At 48.7% G+C, this 20,786-nt stretch overlaps 1 protein-coding gene across 4 annotated transcripts in view; it reads right to left on the reverse strand.

Moving 5' to 3' along the window:
• Positions 1–20,786, reverse strand: part of SPEN (spen family transcriptional repressor) — a 66,086-nt gene that overhangs the window by 3,413 nt on the left and 41,887 nt on the right. For 2 of the 4 annotated variants that reach the window (XM_040084822.1, XM_040084827.1), the window contains 9 exons: positions 20,404–20,564; positions 19,036–19,236; positions 18,107–18,258; positions 15,493–15,618; positions 14,821–14,934; positions 13,579–13,692; positions 11,940–12,040; positions 1,425–9,351; positions 581–976 (listed from right to left, as the gene is read on the reverse strand). In XM_040084822.1, coding sequence (XP_039940756.1) covers positions 581–976; positions 1,425–9,351; positions 11,940–12,040; positions 13,579–13,692; positions 14,821–14,934; positions 15,493–15,618; positions 18,107–18,258; positions 19,036–19,236; positions 20,404–20,564 — 9,292 coding nt within the window. The remainder of the gene's footprint in view (positions 1–580; positions 977–1,424; positions 9,352–11,939; positions 12,041–13,578; positions 13,693–14,820; positions 14,935–15,492; positions 15,619–18,106; positions 18,259–19,035; positions 19,237–20,403; positions 20,565–20,786) is intronic. The other 2 variants (XM_040084823.1, XM_040084825.1) reach the window with 2 other exon arrangements.

Genomic DNA, 20,786 nt, shown 5'->3' on the forward strand with positions numbered 1-20,786 from the left:
TCAGCACAGTTGTAACACCAGATTAACCCTCTGCAGGCCAGGCTTGGGTTACATCCTGCTAAAACAAGAATCCAGTCCTTTTCCTTCCAGCTGGCCAGCCTGCCTGGGTGGATCCCGTCATCCCAACCCCTCTGCTGCCCACCCAAGGCTCTTCCCGAATGCTGTTTTCCCTTTTACAAATAGACAAACTGAGAAATAACAACAGAAGAACTGCTTGAGGTTATATGGGAGATATTAGATGCTGAACACAACTCAGCTCCTTGTTGGTACCTGCTCCTCACTAGCTCTTCTCCTTCTCCTCATTTTCTACACTTGTGAGAGTGGTTTTTCTGTTTTATTGAAATGAAATACACCAACACTCTCCCCTGCCTATGAGGAAACACTTTCCAGGAAAACACTGACTTGTAAAACTGACTTGGAACAGTAAACATGGCTAAAATCCATCAGGGACAAAACAACCCAAAAACCAAACAAAGCCTTTTCCGCTCCCGAAGTTTTTGATGCGAGAAAGGTCGGATTTGGTGCCATGGCTGAGACAGAACCAGGTGATCTCCCCCCAGATCAGGAGCGTGACACTCACTGTCAGGAGCTGGACCATGTCCACCGGTCTCTGGGACACGGGGTGAGGGGATGGCTCCTGCTTGAGTGTGGACTGGGGCTCCGGGCGGCTGAGGGGCGGCCCCGAGGTTGTGGGGATAAACATGGATTGCTTGGGAACCGCCTGCGGCTGGTGCGGCGACGGGAGCTCCTGCTTCATGGAGATGGTGACGGGCGAGGGGTAGGAGGTCTGGCTCGTGTCCCCCTGTGCCCTCTGGAGGTGGACGTGGGGGTCCATCTGTGCAGTGTGCCTGTTCACAGGGGCGTGGTGACTCTGCTCCGGCCCTGCTGCCGACGGGCCCTTGGGATCCTGCGGGATCTGAGGGGTCTTGCTGCGGACCGGCTGGCTGGGGTGCGAGTGCTCGCCCTCCGGCAGACCCTGGGAAGCAGGCGGGGGGAAAAAGGAAAGATGTTTAGGCCGAGGGTGTATTCAACCCCACTGTAAAGCTGCCAGGACCACCATCAGGATTCCTGGTGGAGACATCCATGTCACAGCACCAGCCCTGCTATGGTAGCACCTTGGGGAGTCACCCACTTCCAAGCCCACCTGAGCTGAAACCCCACTCCCCGAATCCTGCCCCAAGCCCATCCCTGGCCTCACCATCCACCCAAGGATGCCTGATCCATGCACCACACCGTGGTACTGACAGTTCTCCCCCCGACACCTCCACATCCAGAAACTCCTGGGTGGAGTCCCAGAGGAGTTCAGGAAAGGGGTTGTTTCGGCTTCCTCTGATGCTAAGCAGCATTTGAACTCCATTCCCCACAAGAAACGGCTCAAAACCCTCCAGATTCCGGAGAGGCGGATAAAGGGTTTTCTCTCTCACCTGAGACGGGGTCATGCTCCGGGAGGGCAGCCCGATGGGCGAGGCGCCCGGGAACTGCGGGTGCCCGAGCTGCGCCGTGTGGTAATTCCTCATGTCACCATACACAGAGCGGTAATCGTGGAAGGAGCTCCCAGCAGGATGCATGATCTGCACCCCATGTGGGACCACCACGGGCTGCGTCAGGGGCAGCCCAGGCAGCTGGCTGCCCGAGGACACACTGAGCAACCGGGGCTCACTGTGGGGAGAGTGGGCCATCTTGCCTTCCGAGGATTTGGGAGTCTCTTTCCCAGGCTGCGGGGTCTTACTGACCGGGGGAGTTTTGACCGCCCCTTCGGGCGTCCGGGATTGTCGCGTTTCCGAGTGGTGCTCGCCCACGGCAGCCATGTGCGGGTGCATGATCATCCTGACGTCCCGCGGGACGTTGTACTGGTCCAGCCGCAGGCTGCTGGGGTGCATGCGGTAGTCGGGCTGCATCACCAGCACGTCGGACTGCACCGGGGCTGGCCCGCGGCACACCGCCGTGTGGTGGAAGTGCAGCTCCTCCTCGGAGGGATGCTGGGAGGACAGCGGGGGCATGACGATGTCTCGGATGGGCGCTGGCTGGGGCGTGCTGGATCGCTGAGGTTTGATCTCCATCTGGGGTTGCAGAGCAGCTCGGGGGGAGTGGAGCGCTTCCGGGCGGATGCCATAGGGAATGCCCGAGAGAGGAGGGGTGTTCATCCTCACCTCGCCTTGGGACAGATGGCCCAGGGACACAGTCTGCGTTACGCTGTGGGGGGGCATGATAACAGATTGCTCGGGATGCATGCTGGATATGTACTGAGGAACGGGAATTCCCGGCGCCAGCATGACTGGGGTGCTGCTGGACAAAGCCGGGGATGAGGTACTGCCGGGATGACAGGCCCGAGGGAACGGCGACGGCGAGTGCCCGCTGGTACGTGGCGAGTGCGGCTCCTGTTTGGTGACGCCCAGGTGGGAGATGGCCCGGTCGGTCGGGGTGCTGGGGCCCGAGCTAACGTGGTTCGCTTCCGAGTGCATCTTCCCAGAGAGGGAAGGGTGGTGAGGACTAACTCCAGGACTCAGGTTGGAGGGTTGCAGAGTCTTTGTCTCCACTTTCAGAGCAGCTGGGTCAGACAGTTTTTTGTTCACAACCATCTGGTTGTGGACCAGCACGGGTGGAGTGTTTACCGTCTGCGTCAGGACCTTGCCGGGCTGAGACGCTGGGGTCTGGACAGCGAGGTGGGATGAGTCGGGCTTGTCCAGCACAGCGCGCTCCTGTTTGACGGAGGAGATGACGGGCGAGGTGTTGTAGGGCTGTGTTCCCAGTACCAATGAAGAATGGGTGGAAACAGTCCCATAGCCCGCTGAGGTCTGGGAGCCTTTGGGTGCTGGCTGGGACGGTGTGATAGGCTCCTGCTTAATCTGAGACTTGGATACAGACTGCTGGAACTCGATGTCCACAGCGCTGGCTGGGGGAATCTGGCTGATCTTGGCACTGATTCGCTGAGGGCCTTCTGTCTTCTGCCCTGAGTAACTCAGGAGCACCACACCTTCCGAGGTGTTCACCCGCAGCCCTGGACTGGACCCAGTCTCCACCGGCCTCTCCTCGATAATAGACATTGATCCTGGATGAAACCTGCTGTTATCATTTGTACTTGATCTCTGCTTAAATTTTGGTGAGGGAGCATTGACGAGGCAGGTCTGGGTTTGGGGAGCTTGTTTCACCAAGGTGATCCTCGGAGCCTCCTCCAGATCCACGCTGTGGGGCATCCTGCTGATGACGGAAGTGGCTTTGGGAGCAATCACGGTGTTGATCTTTTCCTTATCGCTGAACACTGGTGCTTCGGCCACCGGTGGGTCCAGGGCGTTGGTGACAGGAACAGCCGGCTTCTCCTCGGAAACCGGCTTGACGGCCTCCACGGCAGGGTGGAGAGGTGCCTCCTCCAGGCACGGCGCGCTCACCGGCTCCGTGTGCGTCGTCGTCACGTGCGTGGAGGTTATGCTCGTCGCTGAGACGTATTTGGGCTCCATGAGTATCTTCCTCAAAGTGCTGGAATTTGTGTCAATATCTGACGCCTTTGTGTCTGGTGGGAGAGCGGGCGGGGGTGTGGAACGGGCACGAGGCTCCTCGTGCCTGACCATCCAGTCCGGCACCTTGGCAGCACCGGCGTGAAGGGGGACGATGGTGGTGGGCACTGGGGTGGGCAGCTTGGCCGCCGCCGTGGGGACAGCAGGAAGGGTTGCATTCGGAGCGCTCGGAGGTGTGATGGGAGCGCTCTCCAGAGGTGACCGGATCTTGAACCCACTCTGACTCCCTTCGTCGAGGAGGACTGGTGGGGAACCCAGGTCCAGAGGTGCTGGAGTGGGCAACTTTGGAGAGGTGCTGCTCTCTGGGGCAGCCTCATGTGCAGCCACATCAGCAGCCACAGCCTTGGTGATATCAGAAGCATTTGGCTCCATGGATGCTGTGGGTTTGATTTGCTTCTCCTCCTTTGAGGCTTCTTCAGGTTTTGTCTTTACTTCATTGGCGGGGGGTGATTTGCTCTGCACCCTCTCCGGCTCAAAGGTGTTGACTTCGGTGGTGTCACCCTTCCTGCTCATGCTCTTCTTGCGTCTCTGTCGCGTGCTTTTCTGACGGCCCTTTTCCTTCCGAGCAACTTCAGCCTCCTGCAAGGTCTCGGCCTCCTGTGCAGAGTTGGAAGATTCGCTGAAGCTGACTTCGGACTCCTTGCTCTCAGTCTCCAAGGCCGATGGGACAGAGCCAGGCACTGGCTGCACCACAGGCTCGACGGCAGCCTCAGTTTCCAGGATATTGTTCACTGCCTGATCTGTCTCAGGCTCCATCTCCTCCCGAGGGGACTGCAACACCAAGGGCTCCGTGGGGATTTCAGCCTCAGATTCAGCAGGGTACGTTGGAGGTGCAGGGAAGCTTTCTGTCTCCCCAGAAATATCATTGATGATGGAGCCGATGGCTGCTGCCAGCTCTGTTTCACTTGCCTGGTGTGCGGGTTTATCTGCCTCCTCCTCCTGACGGACTTCAGCCACGTCTGTCGTTGGCTCTTTGTAGGCAGCCATTGTTGGAGGAGTTTCAGTGAGTTTTGCAATGTTCTCCACCGCCTGCTCGAGCTCAATCTGCTTTGCTAACTGGGCAGCCTCAGGTGACTGCTTGGGCTCCCGCATCACCTCCTTTTCCATTTCTGAGAATGACTCTTCTACCTCATTCTTAGAGAAGTGGGGTGGCAGGATGTCCTCTTTTGGAGGGCTCTTCATCTTGGGTGGTGACACCGCCACCGGCTCTGCCTCCTCTTCAGTGGGCCGCAAGGCGCCCTTGACTTCATCGACGTTGAGGCGTATTTCTACATTTTTGAGACACACGGATGCCTTATCAACGACAGTTTTGGTATTTTTGTACCTTCCCCTTTTGGATTTCGTAACCTTTTCTGGCACCGGCTTCTTCTCAGTGATCTCAGCTGTGGGGATTTCTAGCTGATTTTTCTCCACATCCAGTTCCTTCCGATCACGTTTCTGCTCGCTTGCTGCCAGCTCTTTCTCAGCAGCTTTTGCTTTATTGCTGTTGTCACTGATGCTGGATTCCTGACTGCTTCTTTCAGCAGCATCTTCAGATTCAGCTGTGGTATCGGCTTTCGGTTCATTCTTCCCTTTCTTCCCCTGTTGGCTGGTAGCAGCTACTGAGTGAGTGTGTGTGAGCTTCTGGGATCTAGGAGACCTCCAACCCTCTGCAGGTTTAGGAGCTTCTACAGCATCTTTAGTTTCAGCCTCCTCCGCCTCTTGTTGTACCGGTTCGGTTTTTATCGGAGAGATGTCCTCCTCTGGCTTACGGCGGGTTTTGGGAGGTCTTCCCCTTCTTGGGGTTGTGGGAACAGTTGTCACTGTTTCCTGTGGTTCCTTTTCCACTCTCTTCCTGGTGGATCTAGTGACCTCCATGGAGTCCTTCACCGGAGATGGGCCTTCGTTGTCCCCTGTGGTAGCATAGACTGACCTCACGTTTCTGCGCCTGGTCCGGCCTATTGGCAAGCTCAGCTCCACGTTTTCTGGCTCTGCAGCAGAACTCGGAGATTTAGCAGCATTCCTTGAAACCTTTTCTGCCTCCACTTTCAATTCGGAAAGCTTCTGGGTCTCCCCACGAGGAGAGCTTGACCTTTTCAGTTTTTCACGGTCAATTCTTTCGCTCTTCCTTGTGACGGGCTTTTCCGTGACATTAGCTGTAGCTGACTGCACGGGAGTCTTGGACCGTTTACTTTTGTAGGATTTTTTATCTTTTACAACAACCGGAGTCTCCACTTCCATATCATTGTCAGAAACAGGCGGCAGGACCTCAGCAGCTGCCTCCACCTTTTGACTCACACCAGCATCGGTAGTGGCAGATGGTGGAGGATTTTCCTCTTTAGGTTCCACAGCCTCATCTGACTTCTGAACTAGCTTGGGCGGAGGTGGAAGCAGCTGGGCAGCCTCAGGTTCTGGATCTACACTGATGTCTGCATCGGAAAACGAGGCCCCAGGAGTGGGAGGTTTGGTGTCCAAGTACGAAGGATGCTCTGTTGCCCCAGCATCTTCCTCTGGCGCCAGCGTTGTAGCAACGATTTCTTTACTCACTTCTACAACTGGCGGAGGTTCCATTTGCTCAGGAGGTTCCATTTTGATAGGAGCAGCAAGTTCAGGGAAAGGTTTTTGTTCCTCTGCTGCAGCAGCAGGTTCAGAAGGTTTCTCTTCTTTGACAGAAGCCGGTTCCACCAGGACCTTTTCGCTCACTATCTTCTCGGGAGCGATGGGAGCTGGTTCCTGTGTGAGGATGGTGACCGAAGAAGGACCAACAACTGAGGAAGGTTTATGTTCTGCTTCTTTACTATCAGGAACCATTTCTGGTGTTTTTGGCCGGTTTTCTTTATCTTCCTGTTTCTCCACTTCTTTTGGTTTCTGATCTTTCTCCTTTTCTTTCTGCTGCATTCGAGTCAGCTCAACAAACCTACTGTGGAAGAGAACCACTGGCTCTTGCACCAAATCAGCCGTGCTGTTTGTCCCATCAGAGGAGGACTGTCTCCCGTACAACCTTCCAGAGATGAAGTCCAGATCATCATCCTTCCTCTCTAAATGCTGCAGGCGCTTGGAGTCCTGTTCAAAGATTGAACTGTGCAAAAACCGAGAAGCAAACAGTTCCTGCCGCTCTTGTTCCTCCTCTTTATGATCTTCTTTCTTATCATCCAGTTTTCCACCTTCGGAATCGGTTCTGATTTTTTTCTTTTTCATATACCAGGATGGAATAGGTCTTGGAGCTGAGTCAACCTTCTCTTTGTCTTTATTGTTTCTGAAACTAGCAAATCTTGAGTCCCAGTCTAGAAAGGACCAGTTTTCCTCTCTGGAGGAAGAGAGGGATTTAGCCCTTTCAAGCAAGGCCTTTGTGTCAGGTGTGATTGTCTTGTCCAAAGCAAAAGAGTAGAATTTGTTTCTTTCTAAGGAACTGGACTGGAGTCTTTCCTCTCTTTCACGGAACTTCTCTTCTCTGTCCCTTAATAAAAAAGACAACCTGGAACTCTCTAACAAGGATGAGGCTTTTGGAGAATGGGGCTTGTTTTCACCGTCGTCATCCGAATCCGAAGGCACCTCCCCAGGTTCCAGGTCTCGGACAGACCGTTTCCGTATGCTGTCTCTTTTCACAATGCTGCTCGGAAAGCTGATATCGACTCTCCCAGGCTCTTGCTTCACTTGGGTTTCCCACCTACTCGAGTCCTCCTCAGAACTCAGCACAGAGAGTTTTATTTTAGCCATTTCTGCCATCTGCTCCCTTCTGCTGGAATCATAAGGATTGAACTTCAGCGAGTCCTCCCTCACAGTTATGCTGGAGTATGAAAGACCCTTTTCTTCTATTTTAGGTGACTCTTTGGTTTCCTTCAATGGCATTAACCTCGGAGAATCGAGCGTGTCATCATCCTCATGGAATGGGAAGTGCCTGATGCTTGGGGAACAGGACATCCTTTCCGAGTCTTCACTCACCTGACGAGAACTTCTGTAGTTCCTTTCTCTCTTAGTGCTAATTTCGAAGTCAAACTGATCAGTCTTTTTCCTTTTGCTTGGTGGAGAGTCATCGGTGACATCTTGTGGAGGCTTTCCCACCTCGTGAACCAGACTCCGCTTTTCATATTCATCCACATCTTTCTTTGGACTGCCAAACTTCTCTGACTTTGCTATCTCCATTTCCAGCTGCTGTTTCAACCTGCGACTTTGCTCCATTTGTTTGCGGTAGCTCTGCGTGTGGTCAATGTCAATGCTGATCTTCTCCTCCGTGTCAGCTGTCTGAGGTTTCTCTTGGCCAACTTTATGGTCTGGTGTTTCTTCAGGAAGGCTGGAGTAGTTCTTCCTTGTGTCCTCTCTCTCCGCTCCCTGCTCGTCCAGCAGCTGTACCTGTTTATGCTGGGGTTTTCCTGGGTTCAGTTTTTTAGGAGGGAGCTCCTGAACCTCCACAGGTTCATCGGGTGCCTCCATGAGCCTTGCCTGCAGATCCAGGGTAGGACGCATGCCAATCCCACCAACGTTAAGAGTGTCCTGAATTTCTTTGGGACTAGTAACAGGAATAAGTCTTTCCAGTTTGAGTTTTTTAGATTCCCTTTTAAGCATCTCCTTCCTCAGGGGTTTTCTCTCCAATTCTCCTTCCCTTAATACTGGTGCTTCTCTAGACGATGCTGTTGCATCAAGCTGCTTTTTCAAAACCACGCGTGCATCCTCCTCATCTTGGCTGCTCCGTTTTACATCCGGTTTTTGCCTGTCGGGTTTTGGATTCGCATCAGCAAAACGCCTTTTACGAGCCTCCAACTTGTCTAAATCAACTGCATTGGCACCCTCAGAAGTTTGTTCTGTCTTCAAGTGCTTTTTGGGTTTCATTTTTCCCTCCTTGTCCACCACTTCGATGTGACTGGCAAGGGCTTTCTCCTTCTGTACCTTGGTTCTGACAGGTTCTAGTTTAGACTGCTCAGACTTGGCTTGCTCAGCCTGGGTCACCTGGGTTTTCTGTTCAAGCAGAGGGGATTTCAGAGTGTCGTTATCCAGCTTTGCCCTCAGTTTCTCCAGCGCAGGCTGATCGATCACCTTCCCCTCCTTTTCCTTCACACGGGTCAGCACAACACAGGGCATCAGTTCCAGACGGTTCTTTGCTGCTCCTTCTTTGTCACCCCTCTCTTTGCTTTGTTTACTGTTGCCCTTCTGTTTTTCTGGGCTGGGCTCTCTCTCATTCTCTTGATCTGTTTCTGAGGACTGAGAGCTGGGCGAATGGATTTTTGCTTTTCGTTTCTGTTTATCTGTTTTCTCCTTTTCTATTTTTTCCAGCTTTTCTTTCCTCACCAAGCGCTTCTCCTTGTCCACCCTCTCCTGCTCGAAAACACGCTCTTTCTCCACTTTCTCATTTTTTGCGTATCGTTCCACGCGGGCTTTGTCGAGCTTGTCGTATCGCGGAGGCGACAGCGAGCTGCAGCTGCCACTGCGATCCGAGGACCTGCTGTAAATCCTCCTCTCCGAGTCGCTCTGTAGCCGTTCCGACTGCGAGGGGGACGCTCCAGGGCTCTGCGGGCGCCGGGAATGCGTCGGGCTCTGGCTCCGCTCGATCGGTCTCCGTTCGTGGTCTCTGTCCCGGTCGGATTCGAACCGTTCCCTCTCCCTCTCCCTCTCCCGTTGCCTGTAGCTGTACTCCCTGATGTCCTGCTCGTACGGATCTCCCCGGTAATCCCGGTACTCGCGAGGGTCGTCGTAGTATCGCGGGTCGTAGTAGTCTCCTTGGTAGGGATCCCACTCGGCATAGAATTCTCTACCCCGAGCTGGGTATTCCCGCCGAGGATCTTCGGGATACGTCCCTGGGGTCCGAACGGTCTCGTAGTAAGTACGGTCAGGGGCATATTCGTAGGATCCTCTTCGCTCGTCTCTGCTAAATATGAGAATAAACAGATTTTAGTTCTCCTTCTCAACCACTGTACTCTGTTACCATAGTTTTTTGCTTTATAAAGGAACAATTTTCTGATCTTTTTTCCTATGTGCATCAAGGCAGCTGCACACAGAGATTTGGCAAAGAATCTGTGTGCAGTGGACTAAATACTTTTGTTAAGTTATCAAATACCAAATATATTTTGTGGGTAGTATCATAACAGCTCTTTCAAGCCTTGTTTCACCACCCTCACTCCTTTGTTTCTGTCAAATTCAAACCTTGCATGAAATGAAAGTAAAACCAACTCAGCATCTGTGCACCCACACAAGGCTGCCAGGGTGAAGACCCTTATCCAGAACCTGAGACTTTCATCTGACTCTGAAAGCATGAGTCAAATCAAAGTCCAGGCACGGAATCTCTCCTTCACTAAGCAGCAAAGTTATGGTAAGATTTCTTTTAAAATTCTAAGCCCTGCTAGTGAACTTTTAATTCCCAAATTAGCTCTTTCACTGCATGTGACTTGCTGGCATTGCCTGTTCATAGTAAAATCAAGTCAACAAGTATCAGGTTGTTTATAAGATCAGGTGAGTTCATCCAGCAAAGTAAATCAAGCAATTAATGTTGTTATTTCAATACCTCCAAGCAGTAAAAATAAGTCATTTGTAAGACTAAACATGGCAGGGAGGTGGAATAAAGCTGGAGTTCCAATTCCCTGCCATTACAAAGTGTTTTACACACTCTGTACTAAGGTGGGTTTGGGCTCTGTTCCCAGGGAACTAGGGACAGGACAAGAGGAAACAGCCTCAGGGTATGGCACTGGAGGTTCAAGTTGGACATCAGGAGGAATTTCCCCATAGAAAATGGGGTGGTCAGGCCTTGGAAGGGGCTGCCCAGGGAGGTTTGGAGTCCCCATCCCTGGAGGTGTCTGAGGATGGCCTGGATGTGGCACTCTGGGCTGGCTGACAAGGAGGGGATCGGCCACAGCTTGGACTCGATGACCTTGGAGGTCTTTTCCAACCTAAATGATTCTGGGATTCCTCATAGGTTTATTTGGCTTCACAGTTTATGTTTTATGTTAAAAGCTGACAAATTCTACCTTCTAAGAAAAGTACAAAACAAGGGACAAGACACGGAAGACAAAAACCTCATCCTGCAAGTGAAGTGGGATGCTTTGAAAAGCAGCTGTGTAGTTAAAAATACTGATCAGGGATTTTATTTGTTTTTTCATGGTGTTTTTTTTTTTTTCCTTTTGGGTCCTATTTAGACTGACTCCAACTACAACCTCAAGAGAAGGTGGGTTGTGCAGCTCTCAGCACCTCTGCAAGGAGGAGCTTGGAGGGGCACCAGAAGCTGCAGAATTATAAGAGACAATGCAGAGCTCGCTCCACTGCTCCATGACCCGTTATCCCTACAAATCTCCTAATAATATGTGAGCAGAGTGACAGAGAAAGAAAAAGCAGACTAAAGTGTGCCCAAACACCAGAAATCAGGGTCCTGCTCAGCATTATTCCCACCCGAGTCCTGTGTGCTAAAAAACATCAAAAAATGCCCTTCTCTTGCCTGAATTCTGTGCAGTTCCGAGGAAATGCTTATTGCTGGCACATCACAACATCTGGCAAGGCCTGGGGAAGGCACACTTGTATTTCCATTATGCAAATCTTGATTGCCAATTTCCAAACCCCACTCGCTTTTAAATCTGCTCTTTTTGCATTATGTCAGACCAATCTACTTTGCTGCAAAACACAACTGGATTTCTCCGGCTCCCAGGTACAACCGGCGTCATGCTGGGCTGACTCCTGGGCAGGCAGAGCCCTAATAATGAGCTAGGCTCTGAACGGAATAAAACACGGGTGTTTTTTCAGTCAGTGAAGGTAAAAAAGCCCAAAATATGGAGTGTTTCTGTGCCAGGTCTTCAGGGATAAATAAGTGTCTGTGCAGCATGTGGTGCCAGCTGCTGCCAAGGGGCAGCCACACAGGACACAGCTTTATTCAAAATAAAAAACGCATCCTTACTCAAATTGTATCATTTTTTCAAGTTACAAACAAAACTGTTGGAAAGAGGGAGGTGGAAGATCAGATTTTACTCTCTGCTCAAGGGCTGAGAAGCGTGAGTTTATCAGACTTTATGTACACCCACCAACACGCACATTTCTCTGTTACAGATAAGCTGCTCTTTGCATTCCTAAGACGTGATGAATGACTCCCAACTGCGTCCTGGTGACCCACCGGAGAAACCGGATACTTAAATATGGATCACGCAGACAACTGAAACCTCCACCTCAGCAGGAATTCCAGTAACTGGCAATGCCTCGGATGTGTGAGATCCTGCCTGCTCTAATCTGCACAGCTTAAGTTTGATCACCTAAATTTAATTTAAAAAATAGTGAAGATGTAAAAAATAAATAAAGCAAAATGCAGAAGTCTTTTTAATACAACTTTAAAAATAAGGATAAAGTTGAGAGGGAAAAAATTGTTTAAGAATTATGGCCTGAAGAAAGTTTGACTGTACAATGAGGAGGACAGTGATTGTAAAAGGATTTTGTAAGGCGATGCTGGAAAACAAAAAACTGAATAAAGATATTGATACATGCCTTCTTTCTGCCAGCATTTCATAGAAGTCTCTGATATCTTGACCCGTTTTCTCCATGGAATGATAAAATGCCAACTGACTCTCCCGATTTGCAAAGTCCACCTGAAAAAGAAAGGGGAAAATCACATTCCGTCACGTGGGGAAACATCCCACTCTGCTAACATTTCCCTGTCTGCTGAATGTGGGAGCAGAACTGAAAAAGGGGGTAAAATTTAATAAAAATTGTCAAACACTTCCCAATTCTGGCCCTGCATATCCCCAGGAATAAACGTCCTTCTCAGTGGAGCTGTGTAACTACCTCCTTATTATGTTGTTGTAGCTGCCATCCCAGAGGCTTCTGTTGGGCAAAGCAGCAGGAAAAATACACATTACTATTGTGGTATCGATGTTTTTATTGCCGGGACAGTTCCAAAGTCCTTTTTATCTCAGGGCAGTGCTACAGAGGGTCAGGATTATTAATCCATTCTGGACTCCATGGTGTCTGCCCGGGGTTATAGAGCTGGGAAAGAACCAAGGTCCTGAACTGCAGCTCCCTGCTCCGGCTACTCCAACAATTGGTGTTTTCTAGTACTAAGAAGCTAATGGTATAATGAAAAAATTTAAGGATTACAACTGATTTCATTATGTGTATGCCACATAATGGAATATTTTAACATTCTAGTTCCTGATATTTTTTTAAAGTCAGCCCTTTCCTGTGTGTAACCACAGCAATGGAGCACAGGTCCACATCGGGGGTGTTGCTTATTCCAAAGTCATTAAGCAACAAGATCTACACAAGATGTGAAAGGACCACACGCTTCCCTGCACAGAAAGGTGACTGATATCCAAAAGCACGCTCAGAAACTACAGAATATCCAACTCCCAGCCCTGGTGAGGTGGGAAGCTGCTGAGATCATGCCTGCCATCACTGCTCACTCTTTAAGAGAGGAGAAAGGAGGAGGAGGAAGGTAATTCAAAGGGTTGGCTGACACCTCACATCCCCAGTTAGTGGGACTGACGGGACAGTCAGAACAGGTATCACCACATTCACCCAAATCCAAGACAGAACTGTAATGTTAAATTTTGCTCCAGGAAGAAAAGTATTTTTTGTGTATTTTTTAAAGTAGTGGTTTCAATTATTGTTTAAAAGCTGTTGCAAGGAAGGACAAGACAATCTTTAAGGTCTTTTCCAACTCAAACTATACCATGATTCCATGACTGCATGTTGAGGTTACTGTACCCCAGAGCTTGGACATCAGCATGGAGCAGCTGGATGCAGCCATGTGTTTTCCCGGAGGAACTCATACCTTCAGATTTCCCTTTCTTAACATGAAAACAGACAAAAGTTTGCCTTGGATTGGGGTAAACGAGGCAGTGACACGGACACCAACACTCAGGAGCTCAGAGAGACAAGTTCAGTGAAACGAACGGCAGAATACTGGAAAAGGCTTTATAAGTAATAGATCAGGATTCCCTGACATCTTGATCAGCCGAGTATAAAAATATAATTTAAGCCTTAGATATGTGGGACGTGTGTCCCGCCAAGTATTCCTTGAGCCTGGCAGTCTGCACTGCCAGCATTTAAGGGGGAAGGCCTAAGCACAATTTGTTCCTCTTTTTTTTTGCCTGTTTTGCTTTGGTTTGGAGGTCATTCTGCACACCTTAATTTTATTCCCACCGATTTTCCTCCCCTTGGTCTCTTTTACAGCTGCTTGTGCATATTCAATCTCATTGTAGAGAACCAGGGCCATGCCTTTTAAGCGGTCAAACACCACCTGTAAAAAACAAAAAAACAAAACAAAAACCAAATAAGAGCCTCATCCACAGGACTTAATGTCAGTCCCAACAAAATCCTAAGTCATGAGGATACCAGGAAGGAAATAATTTTTAGCAAGATGAATTTCCAGACTTTTCTGATGAGGCATATTGGAATGAAGAGACAATAAAAGGACACGGGACTGCTTTGAATTGTGGATATTGTGGCTTGAGGAATATTATGCCTTTATTTTGTTTTTCTGTATTTTACTTTGAATATTTTTTCTTTGTTGACTGAGTTTTGTAGCGTTTCTTTGTTATCTTTTTTTTTTTTTTAATTTCCAACACTTTTTAGGGGGGAAAAAAGGTAAAGGGAACATTTAATCCCAAAGTGGAACCAGCTTTTGTTATCAATCTGCAGTACCACTCACCAGTTGTTAAGCGCCCAATTTCCAAATATTGCCTTCCTTTAGCAGCATAAATGTATTATTCAAGCAACAACAGCTACAATAAAGAACGTCAAAGCTGCAACACAAACCCACAAAAATCCTTTGGAGAGGCCAGACTCTGATCCTGCAAAGATTTACACACGTTGCTTAATTTTAAGTACATCCATGTCCAATAAAAATACACAGGGCAACTCCTACACTGAAGTTTAAGCACGTGATAAATCGCTTGCATGAGAGAGGCCCCCGCTGCGTGACACGGGTGTGTTGCACCATTGTTGACTTTCTCTTGTCTTCCATGTACTTTGGGCACTGTGATTGTCCTGACTGCTTTTAAAAAGCCTTTTTCTTCTTGGTCTGATGAAAAAAAAACATAGTTATGTCTAATTATGTAATTCACAAGTATGAGTAATTACATAATTAGACTGCTGTTCTTCCAACTAACATTTAAGAAGTTTTGCTGGGGAGAGAATGTACTGCGCAAGAGCAACAAATGGTTTCCAATGCTCAACATCTCGGCTCACTCAAAATACTTTTTGGTTGCTGTCTGTGTTGACAAGAGCCCTGTCAGCCGAATTCCACCCCAGAGAGAATTTGTTCTACCTGAGCTAAAAAGCCCTGGACAGTGGGGTTGAAAGGACAGGATGGGAAGAAAGGAAGACAGTAACGACTTGGAAGCACATGCCAAAGCCTCCCACCTACCTTCACCACAGGCCCGTATCGGCAGAAATGTCGGGTCAGATACTGATCCGTAACGTTTGTGGAAAGCCCATCTAACCACACGCAGTTTGTAGGCATGCTCTTCCCAAAACCCAGCTGGACACAAAAGGGCAAAACTTCCATCAGTACAGTGCACAGGGGTTAAACTCACTGAACAGAGCCTGTCTAATGAAAGACTTATTTGGAGAAAGCTGTTGTTTGTATGGATTTTCTAAAATTAGCATCTGGTGCAGGTGCAAGACAAAAATCAAAGAGCAATTAATGAAAATAATTTGCTTGTTTAAACAAATACGGTGTTTAACAACATTGGGTTCTTCTACAGTTTGAATGTCTGAGAAGTGACAGGCTGACAGCTCTGGAGCCTGACAGGCCCCTTTTGCCATGGGGAGTGGGATGGACTCCCAGCACAGCCTCACCAGACATGGCCCTTCCAGGCCAGGAAACGTCAGTCTCTGAGTGCTCAATCCCAGGATTGCGTGTGGACAGAGCCGACAAAAATGCTGATTACCTCCAATCAGGTGGTGGTTGAAACCATCACACTGATATGATCTCACATTAAAAACCATCTTACTTCCATAAACTGCCCTGCTGTGACAAATCCCAAGATGTGGCAATGGAAGACACAAGGATATGGTCCAGGGGATGATTCTTTACCTTGAGCCGGTTATTTCCAAGATATTCCCCATCCATCTTCTTAATGGCTTTGCACACGCTGGCGATGTCGCAGTACTGCAGGAATGCGTACTGAGGGACACCATTCACCTTCTTAATGTCGATGTCCTGGGGACAAGCACAAAACACAACAACCCACAGTCAGCAGTCAATACCATCTAAGGGGACTTGGTTTTTTCAGGGACACATGGCGCAGCAAGCTCTTTAATTAATATTTTCTTCAGAGAGAGGATTTAAACAATAGTAGACCGTTAAAACTTTGCTGTTCTGCTGCATCTCAAAACCAAATCCTTACTGAGCAGGGAAAGCTCTTTATCCCACAGATTTAAAATCCAAGCCCGCAGAACTAAGCCTGACCTGATCAACAAACACCAGCTTTAGGCTGTTAATACTATATCACAAAGAGACAATTCAGGATCAAAGAAATACGGATTAATTTTCGCTCACAAAGGCTCAAGAAAAAACAACCTGCTCCGATCCTCCTCTCTGAGCCAAGCCGGGCTTCTTTTCCAAATAATCATGAACCATCCTGTTCCTAGAAACACAAAGTGATGCTGGACTCATCCCTTGAACCAGCCTGACTCATGGCAAAGGCAAAAAAGATCCTCAACTTCGGTTGCTGCTGCTCTTTAAAACCAAGCCACCATGGGCCCATCCACAAGTACTGCCAGAGGCTCACAAAGCCAAATAAAGGCTGATTTTAATCGATTTTTAAAAGCCCAGCAAGCCAGGAGCTGACATTTGGTTCACAAACAAGCTCAGCACTAGCACTGGAAATGTACCCAAAGCCTCTGAACAAACTCATGATATTATGATTCATTCCAAGCTGAAAATAGGAGGTGGAGGGTTTGGCTTTATTTGTTGGAATAGCAGGAGCTGCCTTTGTGAGCCACACATGGATCTGAGCACAAATGTTCCAACATCCCGGACAGGCTAATTTCATGGTTAATAAATTTAGAGACAAGGCAGCAGTTTGATACGGTCTCACCCAAAAGCTCTTTATCTGGGAAAACAGAAGTAAACAGGGAGATTTACACAACTGTTAGACTCCTACAGCCCTGGCCTAATGATTTAAGTGGAATATTAATAGATAACTACACATCCAGGTGTCTGAAGTAGCACAACTGCAACCATGGCGAATTATACTTGACTGCTCACCCTGGGCAAGCAATTCCTTGTGACAGGCAAATAAAATATCATTATTGTGCTCATTACCCCTCAGAAAGGTTATAAAGCTGCTCCTTTCCGCATCCGAGCTTGCAAGTTTTCCTGGAAACGACGAGGCAGCGCTGCCTCCCAATTCTGAGCCATTAATAATGCTGACAGGGAGCACCACGGCACACAAAAGCCAATTTACACTACGACTGATAAGCATCTTTATCAGGAGAGCTCTGCTGCCCTAACTCTGGCAAAGGGTTCAAGCCACAGACATGGCACAAATTCATAAATCAGTACTGATGTCAAGGATACAGCAGAGTCTGGATACACAAGGGCTGCCAGACATCATAAAACGAGGATTTTATATTCGTTCACACTGTACATGGAAGCAACCTCCTCTTCTTTGGAGGGGTAGCAGGGATGGGGTTCCTGGTATGCGTGACTGATTCCTCAGCAGCAATAAACACATGTTGGAGCAGAGTGAATGATGCCCAGCACATTCACAAGCACCCACAGCTGACAGGGAGAACATGAACCATCCGAAACCCCAACTCAACAGGAATCACAGAATGAATCGCAGAATGGTTTGGGTTGGAAGGGTCCTTACAGCTCATCCAGTTCTACCCTCTGCCACTATCCCAGGGTTCTCCAAGGCCCATCCAACCTGGCCTTGGACACTTCCAGGGATGGGGCAGCCACAGCTTCTCTGGGGATCCTGTGCCAGGGCCTCCCCACCCTCACAGGGAAGAATTCCTTCCCAATATCCCATCTAACTCTGCCCTCCTTCAACTTAAGGCTTGTCCTGTCACTCCATGCTCTTGTGAAAATTAATTAAATTGAACAGTTGCACAACTTTTGTGGAAAACTTCCCTTAAATATAATATTGATGTGAACTGACAGAAAGCCATGAGCAGAGGGGAGAGGGCTGCTGTACCTCATGTGGATACTCCCCCTTAGCTGAAAACCCATGTCCTCCATGTGCCATCACTGACCCATCTGCTCCAATCCCCTCTGCCTGGGCACGGGGCTGCTTCCACACACACCGACCGTGCCCTTTGTTCCAGGAATCAACAGGAAACTCAGATTCACACAGTTGTAGAGTCAACATGAGAACATCACCTGGCACATTCACAACCCAAATACCCAGTCAGCTTTGGAGCTACCAGGAGAGAACCACCAGGAGAAAACAGCAGGAGAGACATTTGTTGTAAACACTCCTAGGACTGTTTTTCCTGCTAAGCTACCCCTCAACATTCACATGCTGAACTCCGAATACAAAGAAAAGCTTTCAGGTATATTCCAGCCAGATGAGTGACTCAGATTATGACAGAAAGACTGAATTATCTGATGTTGACAGATTTAGCACCACTCACAGCATTTCACAGGTCTGTACAGAAAGAGGGGCAGTGCCATCCTACACAGGACACGATTCACATACCACTATTCCCCCAAAGCGCTGGAAGATGTTGCGAAGGTCATGGTAGGTGGTTGTTTTCTCCAGGTTGCCAATGAACAGAGTTCTTGTTGCCTTTGGGTGAAACTCATCTATCCTTTCATCCAAAGGACGAAATTCATTCTCGCTTTCAGTTTCTAGGATAAAAGAGAGCATGAAATTTGTAATGACTGGAGATACGGCTCATGTTGGTTTATTCAGGTCTCCTTGATCTGAACAAGCGTAACCACTGTCTTCAAGAAAAACACCAACTTCTGCCCATGACTTGTTATTTATGTGGGATTAGGAATCTTTATATTCCACGGAGGAATCTGAGCATCCTCAGGTGAAAGGGAGCTGCATCTTTCAGGTCCTCCTCTGGAAATTTACTCAAATATCAATGCTTGAGTGCATGAATTCCAGTAAGGCTTCCCTGTGCTTGGGGAAGAGCACATGCCAGGAGTTTGTTTTCAAGAATCAATTTTTAAAGAAGTCATTGAAGTGCAGTCTGAGAACTTCACCACGTGCTCAGGGCTGCAGCTCTCACTGGTCGGTCACGTGGGCTGTGCTGCCACAGCCTCAAAACGCAGCGCTCGTTGGCTGTTTTAATTAAAAGGAGACAAAACGAGGCTGGGAGGACTCAGTGCTGTGCTCACACCACCCACTGGCAGCTGCTCCACCGAGACATGGCCAGATGAGATCGTTCCTTCCAGCAGATCCCACTGTTTGGGAGGATGGCAGCTCTCCTTCTCTGAGGCTTAAGACTGGAACTCTCTCGCTGTTTGATTCAAGAGCATCCACTCTTTTTGCTCTGGAGTTTACTGTTGCATTTTTCCCAATTTCTTTAAAGTATGTTTCCTACTCTATTCGGCCTCTTTACAACAGCTCCTAAACATACCCAGAGCAGTCCTGTGGGAGGAGGGCATGGACCTTACCTGGTCCTATCCAGGCTGTGACTTCGATCTGCATGCCAAAGAAAAGCTTTCCTTTGGAGGCATTTAGTGCTTTCTCCTGGTCCTCCTGCTGCCGGAAGAACACGAGGCCATACCGCTCCTCAGACGCGCCGTGGATCTGCACCGACGTCACCTTCCCGTACTTCTTGAACTCGTGGAAAAGTCCATCTTTAAGGCTTGTATCTAAACCAACAAATAAACATTAATACTGCAGAAATATAACTTCTAGCAACTCAGCAGCACCATAAAAGACATGAAGAACTCTAATTGTCTTTCTGAAATGTGGCTTCATCCCCTTTAACTCGGTGCTCACATCATTGCCCTTTTAATTTGGGATGTTAATTCTGCCAGTGTCCGAAGTTTCTGGCTGATCTTCCTCTTTCAAACCCAAGAAGCTACACATGAGGTTTTACATAGCTAAAGCTGGCAGTGGATGGTTTTTGCATCTGAGAACCCAGTTCCAGGTGAAGAAGTAACTGGAGTACTTGATTAAAAATCCCACAGGAATACTGCACACAGCTGGGATGAGGTGCCTGGAATGGAGGCTGGAGTCACACAGCATTCAGTTCAGTCAATTCAGAAATATAACCAGGCAGATTCATCAGATTTTGCAGAATCTGACTCAGGCCCACACAATCTGTCTGGGATTCGTGAGATATTGATCTCAGCATCATGTCCTTTCAAGGAATATTACGGGCATTAAATCTATAGAAAGATAACAACAAGCGAGGTACTCTGCTCACAAAATTAACAGATATTATTTTAGCTCAGCCAGTGCTTCTGCACCCAAAAATTCTGTTAAAACTGTTTCACAACTGATCCCATGCTGGTTTTTCCTGTGGAATCTCTCCTGTGCTCAGCACAGGGAACAGGGAGCAATCACGGGCGCTCCCCAGCACGTGGTTTCCTGGGTCATTTTTCATGCAATATGCATTGCCTTTACAAATATGCTCAGAGGTGTTTTGAAGTGATCAAACTGCAACAGAAAACCCTCAACTTTTTGGATTAAAAAAGAAATTGAAGCAAGGTGAGATAAAACAATCAAAGTTTTAAGTTAAAAATGGAGATGTGTCATTTTTTTTCCCTGGGAAAGGCCAGACTACTGGAAGCACCAGTTCCAGGAGCTAGAAATGCCCAATACTTGGAGATGGGACCAGCAGGGTATCTCACAGATGGTCACTAATTAAGCAATTTTCCCACTGTCACACAAGAACTGAGGCAGAAGCAGAGAGAGAATTCCATCCTTGAAGGCAGCACGTGGCTGCCATGTGTCAAAGACTTAGTACAGGTTATTCCACCTGTAAGTCTCACCCCTTTTTGCTCCCGTTCCCCTTTCCTGAGTGAATTTACCTGTTGAGCGCACTGGAAGATTTTGCACCTTGATCCCAAAACTCTTCCGGGGCTCATCCTTCTCCAGCGACGGGAGCAGCTGGGACGCGGGTGCGGGGACGGCCGTCGACTGCACCGAGCGCGCTGGGGACTCGTCGCTCGAGCTGCTGCTGGAGTCACTACTGGGAATGGCATGGAGGGAAGGACAGGTGAGGCATGGAGCAAAGTCACCCCAGAAATGGTTATCTTATTAAAAAAGCAAAATTCCAGAGTTTCTGCTCGTCTACAGGCCTTCCTCCCTTTTGTGCCAGATTCTGTTTCTGTGTTGCCACCTGCTATTTACATGAGTTTAAGAATCTTCCTACCAATATTCCCCTCCAAAGCCCCTGGAGGAGACAGGCAGG

This window comes from Hirundo rustica, chromosome 22 (assembly GCF_015227805.2).
Source record: "Hirundo rustica isolate bHirRus1 chromosome 22, bHirRus1.pri.v3, whole genome shotgun sequence".
NCBI lineage: Eukaryota > Metazoa > Chordata > Aves > Passeriformes > Hirundinidae > Hirundo > Hirundo rustica.